Genomic DNA, 17928 nt, shown 5'->3' on the forward strand with positions numbered 1-17928 from the left:
CATCAACGACAACGCCGTCCTCGTCCTCCTTCACTGCTCAGATGAACGGAACGTTAGAACATCACAATGTGGGTGGAGTCGAGCGTAACCCCGCCTCCACGGTCACGCCTCCTCAGACCACCTGCCGCCTGCCGCTCCGGAAGACTTACCGGGAGAACATCAGCCCGCGCGTCCGACCGGGCGTACCGGGAGGAGGAGGAGACAGTGTCCCGTACCCCCGTCCCTCCCCCTCACCCCCCAAATCTCCCCTCCCACCCCCTTCCTCCTCCTCCTCACCCTCTTCCCTCTCGGAGCGGACAGTGATCGCCAACGTGAAGCTGGAGAAGAGAGGAGGCAGCTCCAGGGAGGCGGGCTCCCACCCCAACACAGAGCCCAGCCGAGAGGCTCCGAGGCTGGGCAACTCCACCACTTCCTCCCCTGGCTTAGTGCAAGGTCTGGAGCACGTGGAGGTGTTGTACCGCGGAATCAAAAACACAAACACACACCCTCACCTCTCAGACAGAAGCAGAGACAGTGAGGGGGAGCAGGGGGACAGAGGGGCGGACATGGGGAGGTATAAGAGGGTGAGTAGTAAAAAACATCAGAGGTCAGGGAGTGGAACGTTCAGAATGGACCAGCATGCCCCTGGGCCCCCGTCCTCCTCGCCAGATGCTTCCTGTTACAGAGACTCATCACTTCCTGCTAAACGCTGTAAGTCGGACTCTCCCGACATGGACAACGCCTCCTTCTCCTCCGGATCCCCGCCACACGATGAGTCTCTTAACGAGCACCTGCAGTGTGCTATCGACTCCATCCTCAACCTGCAGGGCCAGACCCAGGGGCCCACGGCGCGCGGGGCCAAAGGGGGCTCCGCCAGGCCACACCACAGCCAGCGGGCCACGGGCCCCCAGTCCTCCTCAAACACACACAGACCCTCAGTCTCCTCCTCTTCCTCATCCTCCTCCTCTTCTCAGGTTGGAGGTAGAGGACGCAACGGCGGCCTGGTGCCACAGACTCAAGGCAGATAACACACACACACACACACACACACACACACACGCACGCACACACACACACACACACACACGGGACAGTAGAGACTGAAGAGGAGGAGAGGCGGACAAAGAAGTCTCACTGTGCTCTGATAAACTGTTTGTCCATCTGAATGTTGTCTTAATTTACAACATGACCCAATGTTCACAGTCACACCGTGGATGAATGGTGATGATTTCTCTCTCTCTCTCTCTCTGTAAAAAGGTATCACGCTTTACTCTGGAAGTCTGCTCTCTCTACCACGCTCAAACATTCATTACAATAATTAGTCTTCAGGTTTGTCATTCACACGCTGTGTTCCATTACATTCCTTAGTTCATCATGTTAGAATGTGTCTGTCTGTCTGTTCTGTCTGTCTGTCTGTCTGTCTGTCTGTCTGTCTGTCTGTCTGTCTGTCTGTCTGTCTGTCTGTCTGTCTGTCTGTCTGTCTGTCTGTCTGTCTGTCTGTCTGTCTGTCTGTCTGTCTGTCTGTCTGTCTGTCTGTCTGTCTGTCTGTCTGTCTGTCTGTCTGTCTGTCTGTCTGTCTGTCTGTCTGTCTCGTCTGTCTGTCTGTCTGTCTGTCTGTCTGTCTGTCTCGTCTGTCTGTCTGTCTGTCTGTTCTGTCTGTCTGTCTGTCTGTCTGTCTGTCTGTCTGTCTGTCTGTCTGTCTGTCTGTTCTGTCTGTCTGTCTGTCTGTCTCGTCTGTCTGTCTGTCTGTCTGTCTGTCTGTCTGTCTGTCTGTCTGTCTGTCTGTCTGTCTGTCTGTCTGTCTGTCTGTCTGTCTGTCTGTCTGTCTGTCTGTCTGTCTGTCTGTCTGTCTGTCTGTCTGTCTGTCTGTCTGTCTGTCTGTCTGTCTGTCTGTCTGTCTGTCTGTCTGTCTGTCTGTCTGTCTGTCTGTCTGTCTGTCTGTCTGTCTGTCTGTCTGTCTGTCTCCTGGTTAAGAAATAACACCTCAGTCGTGTTCAGTAGGTATCAAACGGGTGAAAACAATTCTGAAACTACACAAACTAGTCCAATAAGAACATAGATTTTGGTTTTCTGTTGCAAACGGTTTTACTACGGAGTGCCCTATTGAACACGACTGAGGGGACTCTCCCTACAGCCTGCTGTTACTAGGTAACCCACACCAGGAAGAGAGAGGTCTGGTTTAGAACCCCCCCTACAGCATGCTGTTACTAGGTAACCCACACCAGGAAGAGAGAGGTCTGGTTTAGAACCCCCCCTACAGCATGCTGTTACTAGGTAACCCACACCAGGAAGAGAGAGGTCTGGTTTAGAACGCCCTACAGCCTGCTGTTACTAGGTAACCCACACCAGGAAGAGAGAGGTCTGGTTTAGAACCCCCTACAGCATGCTGTTACTAGGTAACCCACACCAGGAAGAGAGAGGTCTGGTTTAGAACGCCCCTACAGCCTGCTGTTACTAGGTAACCCACACCAGGAAGAGAGAGGTCTGGTTTAGAACGCCCCCTACAGCCTGCTGTTACTAGGTAACCCACACCAGGAAGAGAGAGGTCTGGTTTAGAACCCCCCCTACAGCCTGCTGTTACTAGGTAACCCACACCAGGAAGAGAGAGGTCTGGTTTAGAACGCCCCCTACAGCCTGCTGTTACTAGGTAACCCACACCAGGAAGAGAGAGGTCTGGTTTAGAACGCCCTACAGCCTGCTGTTACTAGGTAACCCACACCAGGAAGAGAGAGGTCTGGTTTAGAACCCCCCTACAGCCTGCTGTTACTAGGTAACCCACACCAGGAAGAGAGAGGTCTGGTTTAGAACCCCCCCCTACAGCCTGCTGTCACTAGGTAACCCACACCAGGAAGAGAGAGGTCTGGTTTAGAACCCCCCCTACAGCCTGCTGTTACTAGGTAACCCACACCAGGAAGAGAGAGGTCTCTTTCCATATCAGGATTTCTATCAGCACCACAAATAGAGTGTCTGGTTCAGCCTGTTGTCCCCCAGGTCAGCTGTCCTCTTCTCCTGTTGTCCATCATAATATTCTTGGTGTGTCTGACTGGTTTTAATAGTGAGGTGACTGCTCTCTGACTGGCTGTTGTGGCTGCTTTCTGACTGGCTGTTGTTGGTTGACTGTTTTGGTTGACTGTTGTGACTGCTCTCTGACTGGCTGTTGTGACTGGCTGTTGTGACTGCTCTCTGACTGGCTGTTGTTGCTGCTTTCTGACTGGCTGTTGTTGGTTGACTGTTGTGACTGCTCTCTGACTGTTGTTGGTTGACTGTTTTGGTTGACTGTTGTGACTGGCTGTTGTGGCTGCTCTCTGACTGACTGACTGTTGTGACTGCTCTCTGACTGACTGTTGTGACTGACTGTTGTGACTGACTGCTCTCTGACTGTTGTGACTGACTGTTGTGGCTGCTCTCTGACTGACTGTTGTGACTGACTGTTGTGACTGCTCTCTGACTGTTGTGACCGACTGTTGTGACTGCTCTCTGACTGTTGTGACCGACTGTTGTGACTGCTCTGACTGTTGTGACTGACTGTTGTGACTGCTCTCTGACTGTTGTGACTGCTCTGACTGTTGTGACTGACTGTTGTGACTGACTGTTGTGACTGACTGTTGTGACTGACTGTTGTGACTGACTGTTGTGACCGACTGTTGTGACTGCTCTGACTGTTGTGACTGACTGTTGTGACTGCTCTCTGACTGTTGTGACTGCTCTGACTGTTGTGACTGACTGTTGTGACTGCTCTCTGACTGTTGTGACTGCTCTGACTGTTGTGACTGACTGTTGTGACTGCTCTCTGACTGACTGTTGTGACCGGCTGTTGTGACTGCTCTCTGTCTCTAATGAAACCCATTGCTGTATTGATGAGGTGTTAATGAAGACGTGGTAATGAAATCGCCTGCATGTTAAAACACATCTCTTCTGTTGTGAATGTCTCTCTGGTTGTCCTGGCAAGATGTCGTCTTTCTGACTGGTTCAATATGTTAGATGCATTTCAGTCAACACACAAGATGGCCACCCCCCCTCCATGTCACTGTTCATCCATCCATCCCTCTCTTCATCCATCCATCCCTCTCTTCCTCCATGTCATCCCTCTCTTCCTCCATGTCATCCCTCTCTTCCTCCATGTCATCCCTCTTCAAAGCCCAGTGGAGATGTCAAACTCAAACGCAGCGAGAGCAACATGGACAAACAAAATAATGTACAAAAAAACCTGAAGAGAATTGGAAGTATATTATTACAGATTAATTTTGTATTGTATTTATTGTGTATAATGACACCTTTTTAAAAAATAAATGTACATTTAGTAAAACTGTAAATTAAACCTTGCTTCTTTTCTAAAAGAGTTGATTTTTATTTTTTACACATTTTATTTCACCTTTATTTAACCAGGTAGACTAGTTGAGAACAAGTCCTTTATTTAACCAGGTAGACTAGTTGAGAACAAGTCCTTTATTTAACCAGGTAGGCCAGTTGAGAACAAGTCCTTTATTTAACCAGGTAGACTAGTTGAGAACAAGTCCTTTATTTAACCAGGTAGGCTAGTTGAGAACAAGTCCTTTATTTAACCAGGTAGGCCAGTTGAGAACAAGTCCTTTATTTAACCAGGTAGACTAGTTGAGAACAAGTTATCATTTACAACTGCGACCTGGCCAAGATAAAGCAAAGCAGTGAGACAAAAACAACAACACAGAGTTACACATGGAATAAACAAACATGCAGTCAATAACACATTAGAGAAAGTCTATATACAGTGTGTGCAAATGAGGTTAAGATAAAGGAGGTAAGGCAATAAATAGGCCGTAGTGGCGAAATAATTACAATATAGCAATTTAACACTTGAGTGATAGATGTGCAGAAGATGTGTGTGCAAGAAGAGATACTGGGGTGCAAAGGAGCAAGATAACAGTATGGGGATGAGGTAGGTAGATAGATGGGCTGTTTACAGATGGGCTATGTACAGGTGCAGTGATCTGTGAGCTGCTCTGATAGCTGGTGCTTAAAGCTAGTGAGGGAGATATGAGTCTCCAGCTTCAGAGATTTTTGCAGTTCGTTCCAGTCATTGGCAGCAGAGAACTGGAAGGAAAGGCGGCCAATGGAAGAATTGGCTTTGGGGGTGACCAGTGAGATATACCTGCTGGAGCGGGTGGGTGTTGTTATCGTGACCAGTGAGCTGAGACAAGGCGGGGCGGGGCTTTACCTAGGATAGACTTGTAGATGACCTGGAGCCAGTGGGTTTGGTGACGAATATGAAGCGAGGGCCAGCCAACGAGAGCGTACAGGTCGCAGTGGTGGGTAGTATATGGGGTTTTGGTGACAAAACTGATGGCACTGTGATAGACTGCATCCAGTTTGCTGAGTAGTGTATTGGAGGCTATTTTGTAAATGACATCGCCGAAGTCGAGGATCGGTAGGATGGTCAGTTTTACGATGGTATGTTTGGCAGCATGAGTGAAGGAGGCTTTGTTGCGAAATAGGAAGCCGATTCAAGATTTAATTTTGGATTGGAGATGTTTAATGTGAGTCTGGAAGGAGAGTTTACAGTCTAACCAGACACCTAGGTATTTGTAGTTGTCCACATATTCTAAGTCAGAACCGTCCAGAGTAGTGATGCTAGTCAGGCGGGTGCGGGCAGCGATCGGTTGAAGAGCATGCATTTAGTTTTACTTGTATTTAAGAGCAGTTGGAGGCCATGGAAGGAGAGTTGTATGACATTGAAGCTCGTCTAGAGGTTAGTTAACACAGTGTCCAAAGAAGGGCCAGAAGTATACAGAATGGTGTTGTCTGCGTAGAGGTGGATCAGAGAATCACCAGCAGCAAGAGCAACATCATTGATGTATACAGAGAAGAGAGTCGGCCCGAGAATTGAACCCTGTGGTACCCCCATAGAGACTACCAGAGGCCCGGACAACAGGCCTTCCGATTTGACACACTGAACTCTGTCTGAGAAGTAGTTGGTGAACCAGGCGAGGCAGTCATTAGAGAAACCAAGGCTGTTGAGTCTGCTGATAAGAATGCGGTGATTGACAGAGTCGAAAGCCTTGGCCAGGTCGATGAATACGGCTGCACAGTATTGTCTCTTATTGATGGCGGTTATGATATTGTTTAGGACCTTGAGCGTGGCTGAGGTGCACCCATGACCAGCTCGGAAACCAGATTGCATAGCGGAGAAGGTATGGTGGGATTCAAAATGGTCGGTAATCTGTTTGTTAACTTGGCTTTCGAAGACCTTAGAAAGGCAGGGTAGGATAGATATAGGTCTGTAGCAGTTTGGGTCTAGAGTGTCTCCCCCTTTGAAGAGAAGGATGACCGCGGCAGCTTTCCAATCTTTGGGGATCTCAGACTACACGAAAGAGGTTGAACAGGCTAGTAATAAGATTGCAACAATTTCGGCAGATAGTTTTAGAAAAAGAGAGGGTCCAGATTGTCTAGCCCGGCTGATTTGTACGGGTCCAGATTTTGCAGCTCTTTCAGAACATCTGCTATCTGGATTTGGGTGAAAGAGAAATGGGGGAGGCTTGGGTGAGTTGCTGTGGGGGGTGCAGGGCTGTTGACCGGGGTAGGGGTAGCCAGGTGGAAAGCATGGCCAGCCGTAGAAAAATGCTTATTGAAATTCTCAATTATAGTGGATTTATCGGTGGTAACAGTGTTTCCTAGCCTCAGAGCAGTGGGCAGCTGGGAGGAGGTGCTCTTATTCTCCATGGACTTTACAGTGTCCCAGAACTTTTTGGATGCAAATTTCTGTTTGAAAAAGCTAGCCTTCGCTTTCCTAACTGCCTGTGTATATTGGTTCCTAACTTCCCTGAAAAGTTGCATATCGCGGGGGCTGTTCGATGCTAATGCAGTACGCCACAGGATGTTTTTGTGTTGGTTCTAGTGCTTTTATCACAGTGCCTTTACGTTTGTTGATGTAAAGGGTTTTTCACTAATGTGATTTGACCAGGAAAAACTCTGGGCCTTGCTTATTTCTACTTATTCGGGAACATTCAGGGCATCCACCATACCATTTGGATGAGTAACGATGAAAGAAGGGGTGTCGATTTGGACGGGGAGAAGGATGTAATGTAGCTGAGAGCCAGCAGGTGGCGCCGGTGATAGTGGAAACGTTGCGCTGGGTGATTGGTTGGTGTGCCTGCGAGGTTTAGAGAGTTGGGGAGAGGAGGAGGAGGAGGAGCAGTGGAGAGAGGAGGAGAGAAGGTAGGACAGTGGAAAATGTCTAAATGCTGGGAACTTAAACTAAGTCATGGGGTGGTCTCTGAGAATGTTTATTACATTAAAATAAAAAAAGAACTGGGGGGGGGAAACTATAACTGAAAAATGCAACCCATTGGTAGGATGTGTAATCTCCATTTTATAGACTCTTTAAGATCTGTTGAAGATCTCTGCATTGGGGTTGTCATCAAAGAAAGACTCCACCCAAATAATTTATTCAACTCCCCCATCGTGCGTACACACCGTGCTCTCCACCCTCCTCAACCTTCCCTGCTAGTACCCCACCCAAACTTTTTCCCCAGCTCTAAACAGTAGAGATTCAGGGTTAGTCCCAGAGTTTTGCTTGGCATCGTTGGGAGAGGAGGTGCATTGAGAGAGAGAGAGAAGAGAGAGAGAGAGAGAGAAAGGTGTCCCTGTCTTCCTCCAGCTAGCAGAGAGAGGACCCCTTCATCTGAAACATATTCAACTCTGGAGAGAAACCATCCCACGGACTGACAGGCTTCTGGTTGCCCTTACCTCACAGGAGCACCCTCCTGAGTAGCTGGTATTTACTGACAGTAGAGAGACAGAGCACCTTCCTGAGTAGCTGGTATTTACTGACAGTAGAGAGACAGAGCACTTTCCTGAGTAGCTGGTATTTACTGACAGTAGAGAGACAGAGCACTCTCCTGAGTAGCTGGTATTTACTGACAGTAGAGAGACAGAGCACCCTCCTGAGTAGCTGGTATTTACTGACAGTAGAGAGACAGAGCAGCTTCCTGAGTAGCTGGTATTTACTGACAGTAGAGAGACAGAGCAGCTTCCTGAGTAGCTGGTATTTACTGACAGCATACATGCAGCAACTCTCTAACCTTTCATTCTACTACAACCTGAAGGAACATTCTAGGAACGTTTCTCCCATCTTCACCAGGTAAGGTTATTTTTTTTGTTTTCTGACTTTAAACTCATGTTTCCTAAACTGTGTTAACAAGTTCCCGTACGTAGACCTTTTATGGGAATTGTGAGGCACTGAATGGAAAAAGTTGAAAGTTTTTATAATTTGAATCAGTGAAATGGAAGGTTTTGGTGAGGGTCTGCTCTGATGCGTTTAGCTTGGGTCACTCTGTTCCTACTGTTATAGTGAACTCCAAGATACATTCCCCTGTCTGTTAAAACTACCAAACGCTGTCTCTGTACAGTACCCCACTGCGCCATCTCTGACATAAGCCCCCCACCCCCCACCCCCCCGTACGCCACGTCTATCTCTATGGCCACTGTTAATTAATGATACAAACTGTTCACACCCCTATTTGTTTGGCAGAGAACATTTCACAAGTTTAAAGCTCATTTCCTGCAATTCTATACATTTTGTCATGGGATAGAGACTTTTTTAAGTGTATTTTTAAAGCTAATTTCCTGCAATTCTACACATTTTGCCACACCCCCCTTCCCCCCTCCTCGAGGCGCACCCCCACAGTTTGTGAACCACTGCTCTAGAATATTCTATCTGCCAGTACTCTAGAATGTTCAATATAGATTCTGTTTGGCTCTGCCAGTACTCTAGAATGTTCACTATAGATTCTGTTTGGCTCTGCCAGTACTCTAGAATGTTCAATATAGATTCTGTTTGGCTCTGCCAGTACTCTAGAATGTTCACTATAGATTCTGTTTGGCTCTGCCAGTACTCTAAAATGTTCACTATAGATTCTGTTTGGCTCTGCCAGTACTCTAGAATGTTCAATATAGATTCTGTTTGGCTCTGCCAGTACTCTAGAATGTTCACTATAGATTCTGTTTGGCTCTGCCAGTACTCTAGAATGTTCACTATAGATTCTGTTTGGCTCTGCCAGTACTCTAGAATGTTCACTATAGATTCTGTTTGGCTCTGCCAGTACTCTAGAATGTTCACTATAGATTCTGTTTGGCTCTGCCAGTACTCTAGAATGTTCAATATAGATTCTGTTTGGCTCTGCCAGTACTCTAGAATGTTCACTATAGATTCTGTTTGGCTCTGCCAGTACTCTAGAATGTTCACTATAGATTGTGTTTGGCTCTGCCAGTACTCTAGAATGTTCACTATAGATTCTGTTTGGCTCTGCCAGTACTCTGGAATGTTCACTATAGATTCTGTTTGGCTCTGCCAGTACTCTAGAATGTTCACTATAGATTCTGTTTGGCTCTGCCAGTACTCTAGAATGTTCACTATAGATTCTGTTTGGCTCTGCCAGTACTCTAGAATGTTCACTATAGATTCTGTTTGGCTCTGCCAGTACTCTAGAATGTTCACTATAGATTCTGTTTGGCTCTGCCAGTACTCTAGAATGTTCACTATAGATTCTGTTTGGCTCTGCCAGTACTCTAGAATGTTCACTATAGATTCTGTTTGGCTCTGCCAGTACTCTAGAATGTTCACTATAGATTCTGTTTGGCTCTGCCAGTACTCTGGAATGTTCAATATAGATTCTGTTTGGCTCTGCCAGTACTCTAGAATGTTCACTATAGATTCTGTTTGGCTCTGCCAGTACTCTAGAATGTTCACTATAGATTCTGTTTGGCTCTGCCAGTACTCTAGAATGTTCACTATAGATTCTGTTTGGCTCTGCCAGTACTCTAGAATGTTCACTATATATTCTGTTTGGCTCTGCCAGTAATCTAGATAGAATGGTGACTTGCTTGTTTCCAGTCCAAGGACAGACTGTGACTGTGTTGCAATGTGTACAAACCCACAAGGCATTTTCCATGATCTTCAACAGTTTGAGTTATGCTTTCATAAAGGAGCCTAACCCCAAACCCAGAGCTAGATAGTAGTTAACCAATAGGAACCCAGAGAATCCACTCTCTCTAATGCTAGATAGCAGTTAACCAGTAGGAACCCAGAGAATCCATTCTCTCTAATGCTAGATAGCAGTTAACCAATAGGAACCCAGAGAATCCATTCTCTCTAATGCTAGATAGCAGTTAACCAATAGGAACCCAGAGAATCCACTCTCTCTAATGCTAGATAGCAGTTAACCAATAGGAACCCAGAGAATCCACTCTCTCTAATGCTAGATAGCAGTTAACCAATAGGAACCCAGAGAATCCACTCTCTCTAATGCTAGATAGTAGTTAACCAATAGGAACCCAGAGAATCCACTCTCTCTAATGCTAGATAGTAGTTAACCAATAGGAACCCAGAGAATCCACTCTCTCTAATGCTAGATAGCAGTTAACCAATAGGAACCCAGAGAATCCACTCTCTCTAATGCTAGATAGCAGTTAACCAATAGGAACCCAGAGAATCCACTCTCTCTAATGCTAGATAGCAGTTAACCAATAGGAACCCAGAGAATCCATTCTCTCTAATGCTAGATAGCAGTTAACCAATAGGAACCCAGAGAATCCACTCTCTCTAATGCTAGATAGCAGTTAACCAATAGGAACCCAGAGAATCCACTCTCTCTAATGCTAGATAGTAGTTAACCAATAGGAACCCAGAGAATCCACTCTCTCTAATGCTAGATAGCAGTTAACCAATAGGAACCCAGAGAATCCATTCTCTCTAATGCTAGATAGCAGTTAACCAATAGGAACCCAGAGAATCCACTCTCTCTAATGCTAGATAGCAGTTAACCAATAGGAACCCAGAGAATCCATTCTCTCTAATGCTAGATAGCAGTTAACCAATAGGAACCCAGAGAATCCACTCTCTCTAATGCTAGATAGCAGTTAACCAATAGGAACCATTTTCTCCATATCCTATGTCTAATACTGCTGTTTGGATTATATTGTGATGATGCCAACTCCTCTCTCCTCCGTCACCATTTTGACTCTACCCCCTTCTGCCCCATTTAGTCTTGTGACATGAAAATAATCTCTCTCTCTCTCTCCCTTTCTCTCCCTTTCTCCCCCACTGTAGTGAAAAAACAAACATTAACAGTAAACATTACACATACAAAAAAGATTCAAGAGAATAACATTTAAAATATATTACTGGCAGGAAAATAAATCTAGTTTGTGAAAATGTTATTTGTGTTTGAATTCTTTGTGGATCTGTGTAATCTGAGGGAAATATGTGTCTCTAATATGGTCCTACATTTGGCAGGAGGTTGGGAAGTGCAGCTCAGTTTCCACCTCATTTTGTGGGCAGTGTTGCACATAGCCTGTCTTCTCTTGAGAGCCACATCTGCCTATTATCACCTCTCTCAATAGCAAGGCTATGCTCTTTAACTATACATTCATGTACATACTACCTCAATTGGGCCGACCAACCAGTGCCCCCGCACATTGGCTAACCGGGCTATCTGCATTATGTCCCACCACCTGCCAACCCCTCTTTTACTCTACTGCTACTCTCTGTTCATCATATATGCATAGTCACTATAACCATACATACATGTACATACTACCTCAATCAGCCTGACTAACTGGTGTCTGTATGTAGCCTCTCTACTGTATATAGCCACTCTACTGTATATAACCTCTCTACTGTATATAGCCACTCTACTGTATATAGCCTCTCTACTGTATATAGCCACTCTACTGTATATAGCCTCTCTACTGTATATAACCTCTCTACTGTATATAACCTCTCTACTGTATATAGCCACTCTACTGTATATAGCCTCTCTACTGTATATAGCCTCTCTACTGTATATAGCCTCGCTACTGTATATAGCCTAACTACTGTATATAGCCTCTCTACTGTATATAGCCTCTCTACTGTATGTAGCCTCTCTACTGTATATAGCCTCGCTACTGTATATAGCCTAACTACTGTATATAGCCTCTCTACTGTATATAGCCTCTCTACTGTATATAGCCTCTCTACTGTATATAGCCTCGCTACTGTATATAGCCTCACTACTGTATATAGCCTCTCTACTGTATATAGCCTCTCTACTGTATATAGCCTCTCTACTGTATATAGCCTAACTACTGTATATAGCCTCTCTACTGTATATAGCCTCTCTACTGTATATAGCCTCTCTACTGTATATAGCCTCTACTGTATATAGCCTCTCTACTGTATATAGCCTCTCTACTGTATATAGCCTCTCTACTGTATATAGCCTGACTTTTTACTGTTGTTTTATTACGTAACGGTGAGGACAAAACATGTCAACAAAAACGAGTACTGGTGACAAAACATTTCACAGCATTTCTGTTACGTTGAGATGAGGTAAAGCTGCAGTAAGAGGAGAGAGAGACATGCTGGTCATATGAATATCTGAAATGATAAAGGCTAGCATGAGGAACAAGGAGCTAGCCATGAGGAACAAGGAGCTAGCCATGAGGAACAAGGAGCTAGCCATGAGGAACAAGGAGCTAGCCATGAGGAACAAGGAGCTAGCCATGAGGAACAAGGAGCTAGCCATGAGGAACAAGGAGCTAGCCATGAGGAACAAGGAGCTAACATGGGGAACAAGGAGCTAGCCATGATGAACAAGGAGCTAGCATGAGGAACAAGGCGCTAGCCATGAGGAACAAGGAGCTAGCCATGAGGAACAAGGAGCTAGCATGAGGAACAAGGCGCTAGCCATGAGGAACAAGGAGCTAGCATGAGGAACAAGGAGCTAGCATGAGGAACAAGGAGCTAGCATGAGGAACAAGGAGCTAGCCATGAGGAACAAGGAGCTAGCCATGAGGAACAAGGAGCTAGCCATGAGGAACAAGGAGCTAGCCATGAGGAACAAGGAGCTAGCCATGAGAAACAAGGAGCTAGCCATGAGGAACAAGGAGCTAGCCATGAGGAACAAGGAGCTAGCCATGAGGAACAAGGAGCTAGCCATGAGGAACAAGGAGCTAGCCATGAGGAACAAGGAGCTAGCCATGAGGAACAAGGAGCTAGCCATGAGGAACAAGGAGCTAGCCATGAGGAACAAGGAGCTAGCCATGAGGAACAAGGAGCTAGCCATGAGGAACAAGGAGCTAGCCATGAGGAACAAGGAGCTAGCCATGAGGAACAAGGAGCTAACATGGGGAACAAGGAGCTAGCCATGATGAACAAGGAGCTAGCATGAGGAACAAGGCGCTAGCCATGAGGAACAAGGAGCTAGCCATGAGGAACAAGGAGCTAGCATGAGGAACAAGGCGCTAGCCATGAGGAACAAGGAGCTAGCATGAGGAACAAGGAGCTAGCATGAGGAACAAGGAGCTAGCATGAGGAACAAGGAGCTAGCCATGAGGAACAAGGAGCTAGCCATGAGGAACAAGGAGCTAGCCATGAGGAACAAGGAGCTAGCCATGAGGAACAAGGAGCTAGCCATGAGAAACAAGGAGCTAGCCATGAGGAACAAGGAGCTAGCCATGAGGAACAAGGAGCTAGCCATGAGGAACAAGGAGCTAGCCATGAGGAACAAGGAGCTAGCCATGAGGAACAAGGAGCTAGCCATGAGGAACAAGGAGCTAGCCATGAGGAACAAGGAGCTAGCTATGAGGAACAAGGAGCTAGCCATGAGGAACAAGGCGCTAGCCATGAGGAACAAGGCGCTAGCCATGATGAGGCTCGTTTTTGAGAAAAGTCAGCATACCTTGTAAACTACCTAGGTATAACTAGCTACTAGCTAGTTCAATTTCTATTATAAACCAAATCAAATGTTAATAAAAACAACATATTGACCTAAAAGGTTAGCAGTGTTAGCCCAGTCGCTAGCTTATCCAGGGTCAGTGATACATAGAGCAACAATGTACTGTCTATCTATGGGAACAACTGCAATTATTTTGCAAGAAACGTTGCCAAAATGAATTAAATTTAAATTAAAATGAACCTCGTAAAATGTTACCTTTTAACGCTCATCTCCTGTAGCCTAATTTTCATACTGTATCAACATTACAAGGGTTGGATTTGCACTATACTATTTGATACGTCAGCATTTAAAAAGGTATGTACAAAATCTGGTATATGGTCTGACTCATATACATTATCTACTGGTATCATTTCACACTGAGAACATAGAGCTCAACATGTAAACAATATGTGAGTTGAGCTCTTCTCTGCTTCAGACGCTAGCAATGCCAGCAATGCCATTGTACTGTAGGTCTATGGCTGCATTGGTGTTGCATTCCATATGATAAGCTGTCAAATGGATTCACATAGTTGACTTACTGAGAGAGAGTGACAATCAAATAAAACTGAAACTAGACAACAACAAAAAAAAGAACTGTTAATTTGAGAGTAAAACAGAACCCCTTCCTCTCTTTATTGCAGGAATGTGATTTATCAACATTGACACTAGTTCATTTTGAATAATAGTTTAACAATTAAAACAAGTTTAAACACTTCACTTCAAAGAATCAACACTTCATCACCCTCAAATTGTACAAATAAGCTACCCGTTATGTAAAACAACACTAGACAATTGAGTCGTAACATGTAGGCTGTTATTACATAAACATCACTTCAGCCGAACAAACAAACAAAACTGCAATCTTTCTCCGCTGACCCCTGATCTACTGGGTGAGCATCCCCGTGGGACGCTTTCCACGCCTTGTAGAGTCCATAACCCCCGACCAATTGAGACTGTTCTGAGGAAAAAAGGGGACTTGCAACTCAATATTAGAAAGGTGTTCTTAATGTTTTTGTACGCTTTGTACATTATGTGTGATGTTTTAACTGTGTCTTTGTATGCAACATTTGCTAACATAGGTGGGCCTACACATTTAACACATGGCATATAGGATATACTCTTAGTCTCTTGGGACGTTTATTAGGACCTCTCTCTTCATCTGCAAACAGGCTTTAACAGATTTCCACATCCGAGGACAAAAAACCACAGAAAGAAACAGGCTTCATTATTCTCAAAATCGACACAATATTATGTTGTTATTATCTCTCATTATCTCTCTTGGCCATGTTATGTTATTATCTCTCATTATCTCTCTTGGCCATGTTATGTTATTATCTCTCATTATCTCTCTTGGCCATGTTATGTTATTATCTCTCATTATCTCTCTTGGCCATGTTATGTTATTATCTCTCATTATCTCTCTTGGCCATGTTATGTTATTATCTCTCATTATCTCTCTTGGCCATGTTATGTTATTATCTCTCTTGGCCATGTTATGTTATTATCTCTCATTATCTCTCTTGGCCATGTTATGTTATTATCTCTCATTATCTCTCTTGGCCATGTTATGTTATTATCTCTCATTATCTCTCTTGGCCATGTTATGTTATTATCTCTCATTATCTCTCTTGGCCATGTTATGTTATTATCTCTCTTGGCCATGTTATGTTATTATCTCTCATTATCTCTCTTGGCCATGTTATGTTATTATCTCTCTTGGCCATGATTACAAACACCTGAGCTCTTAGAGTGTGCGGCTTTCCTTCATTTTCTAGTGTTCTACTCCGCTAGCCAGCACCTCGCCTTTAAAGGTGTGCGTTTCTTTTTTCTAGATTGTTATTATCTCTCAGTCTTCAGAGTTTACCCCTCTAAGGACTGGAGAATCTTTTCATAATGTCCTCCCTCAATATGACCTGTCCTGTCCAGTAGTCTACACTCTCCTGTCCAGTAGTCTACACTCTCCTGTCCTGTCCAGTAGTCTACACTCTCCTGTCCTGTCCAGTAGTCTACACTCTCCTCTCCTGTCCAGTAGTCTACACTCTCCTGTCCAGTAGTCTACACTCTCCTGTCCTGTCCAGTAGCCTACACTCTCCTGTCCTGTCCAATAGTCTACACTCTCCTCTCCTGTCCAGTAGTCTACACTCTCCTGTCCAGTAGTCTACACTCTCCTGTCCTGTCCAGAAGCCTACACTCTCCTGTCCTGTCCAGTAGTCTACACTCTCCTGTCCTGTCCAGTAGTCTACACTCTCCTGTCCAGTAGTCTACACTCTCCCCTCCTGTCCAATAGTCTACACTCTCCTGTCCTGTCCAGTAGTCTACACTCTCCTGTCCAGTAGTCTACACTCTCCTGTCCAGTAGTCTACACTCTCCTGTCCAGTAGTCTACACTCTCCTGTCCTGTCCAGTAGTCTACACTCTCCTGTCCTGTCCAGTAGTCTACACTCTCCTGTCCTGTCCAGTAGTCTACACTCTCCTGTCCAGTAGTCTACACTCTCCTGTCCTGTCCAGTAGTCTACACTCTCCTGTCCTGTCCAGTAGTCTACACTCTCCTGTCCTGTCCAGTAGTCTACACTCTCCTCTCCTGTCCAATAGTCTACACTCTCCTGTCCTGTCCAGTAGTCTACACTCTCCTCTCCTGTCCAGTAGTCTACACTCTCCTCTCCTGTCCAATAGTCTACACTCTCCTGTCCTGTCCAGTAGTCTACACTTTCCTGTCTTGTCCAATAGTCTACACTCTCCTCTCCTGTCCAGTAGTCTACACTCTCCTGTCCAGTAGTCTACACTCTCCTGTCCTGTCCAGTAGCCTACACTCTCCTGTCCTGTCCAATAGTCTACACTCTCCTCTCCTGTCCAGTAGTCTACACTCTCCTGTCCTGTCCAGTAGTCTACACTCTCCTGTCCAGTAGTCTACACTCTCCCCTCCTGTCCAGTAGTCTACACTCTCCTGTCCAGTAGTCTACACTCTCCCCTCCTGTCCAGTAGTCTACACTCTCCTGTCCTGTCCAATAGCCTACACTCTCCTGTCCTGTCCAGTAGTCTACACTCTCCTGTCCTGTCCAATAGTCTACACTCTCCTCCCCTGTCCAGTAGTCTACACTCTCCTGTCCTGTCCAGTAGTCTACACTCTCCTGTCCAGTAGTCTACACTCTCCTGTCCTGTCCAGTAGTCTACACTCTCCTGTCCTGTCCAGTAGTCTACACTCTCCTGTCCTGTCCAGTAGTCTACACTCTCCTGTCCAGTAGTCTACACTCTCCTGTCCTGTCCAGTAGTCTACACTCTCCTGTCCTGTCCAGTAGTCTACACTCTCCTCTCCTGTCCAGTAGTCTACACTCTCCTGTCCAGTAGTCTACACTCTCCTGTCCAGTAGTCTACACTCTCCTGTCCTGTCCAGTAGTTTACACTCTCCTGTCCAGTAACCTACACTCTCCTGTCCTGTCCAGTAGTCTACACTCTCCTGTCCTGTCCAGTAGTCTACACTCTCCTCTCCTGTCCAGTAGTCTACACTTTCCTGCCCAGTAGTCTACACTTTCCTGTCCAGTAGTCTACACTCTCCTGTCCTGTCCAGTAGTCTACACTCTCCTGTCCAGTAACCTACACTCTCCTCTCCTGTCCAGTAGTCTACACTCTCCTGTCCTGTCCAGTAGTCTACACCCTCCTGTCCTGTCCAGTAGTCTAGACTCTCCTGTCCTGTCCAGTAGTCTACACTCTCCTGTCCAGTAACCTACACTCTCCTGTCCTGTCCAGTAGTCTACACTCTCCTGTCCAGTAACCTACACTCTCCTGTCCTGTCCAGTAGTCTACACTCTCCACTCCTGTCCAGTAGTCTACACTCTCCTCTCCTGTCCAGTAGTCTACACTTTCCTGCCCAGTAGTCTACACTTTCCTGTCCAGTAGTCTACACTCTCCTGTCCTGTCCAGTAGTCTACACTCTCCTGTCCAGTAACCTACACTCTCCTCTCCTGTCCAGTAGTCTACACTCTCCTGTCCTGTCCAGTAGTCTACACTCTCCTGTCCTGTCCAGTAGTCTAGACTCTCCTGTCCTGTCCAGTAGTCTACACTCTCCTGTCCAGTAACCTACACTCTCCTGTCCTGTCCAGTAGTCTACACTCTCCTGTCCAGTAACCTACACTCTCCTGTCCTGTCCAGTAGTCTACACTCTCCACTCCTGTCCAGTAGTCTACACTCTCTCTTCACTGCCAGCTGGATCTGCAATGCCA

General features: G+C 45.9%; 2 protein-coding genes across 7 annotated transcripts in view; both read left to right on the forward strand.

The window, feature by feature from the left end:
- The window catches only part of bicra (BRD4 interacting chromatin remodeling complex associated protein), a 90015-nt gene extending 88559 nt beyond the window's left edge, over positions 1–1456 (forward strand). For all 5 annotated transcript variants that reach the window (XM_045724903.1, XM_045724901.1, XM_045724905.1 and 2 more), the window contains one exon: positions 1–1456. This exon is cut by the window's left edge and continues 1029 nt beyond it. In XM_045724903.1, coding sequence (XP_045580859.1) covers positions 1–1007 — 1007 coding nt within the window. In that variant the 3' untranslated portion in view covers positions 1008–1456.
- Positions 1457–7459: 6003 nt separating this feature from the next.
- The window catches only part of ehd2b (EH-domain containing 2b), a 39186-nt gene continuing 28717 nt past the window's right edge, over positions 7460–17928 (forward strand). For both annotated transcript variants that reach the window (XM_014215539.2, XM_045724907.1), the window contains exon 1: positions 7460–8095. The gene's annotated coding sequence lies outside the window, so the exon portion shown is untranslated. The remainder of the gene's footprint in view (positions 8096–17928) is intronic.

Source organism: Salmo salar, chromosome ssa09, assembly GCF_905237065.1.
Source record: "Salmo salar chromosome ssa09, Ssal_v3.1, whole genome shotgun sequence".
In the NCBI taxonomy this organism is placed as follows: domain Eukaryota; kingdom Metazoa; phylum Chordata; class Actinopteri; order Salmoniformes; family Salmonidae; genus Salmo; species Salmo salar.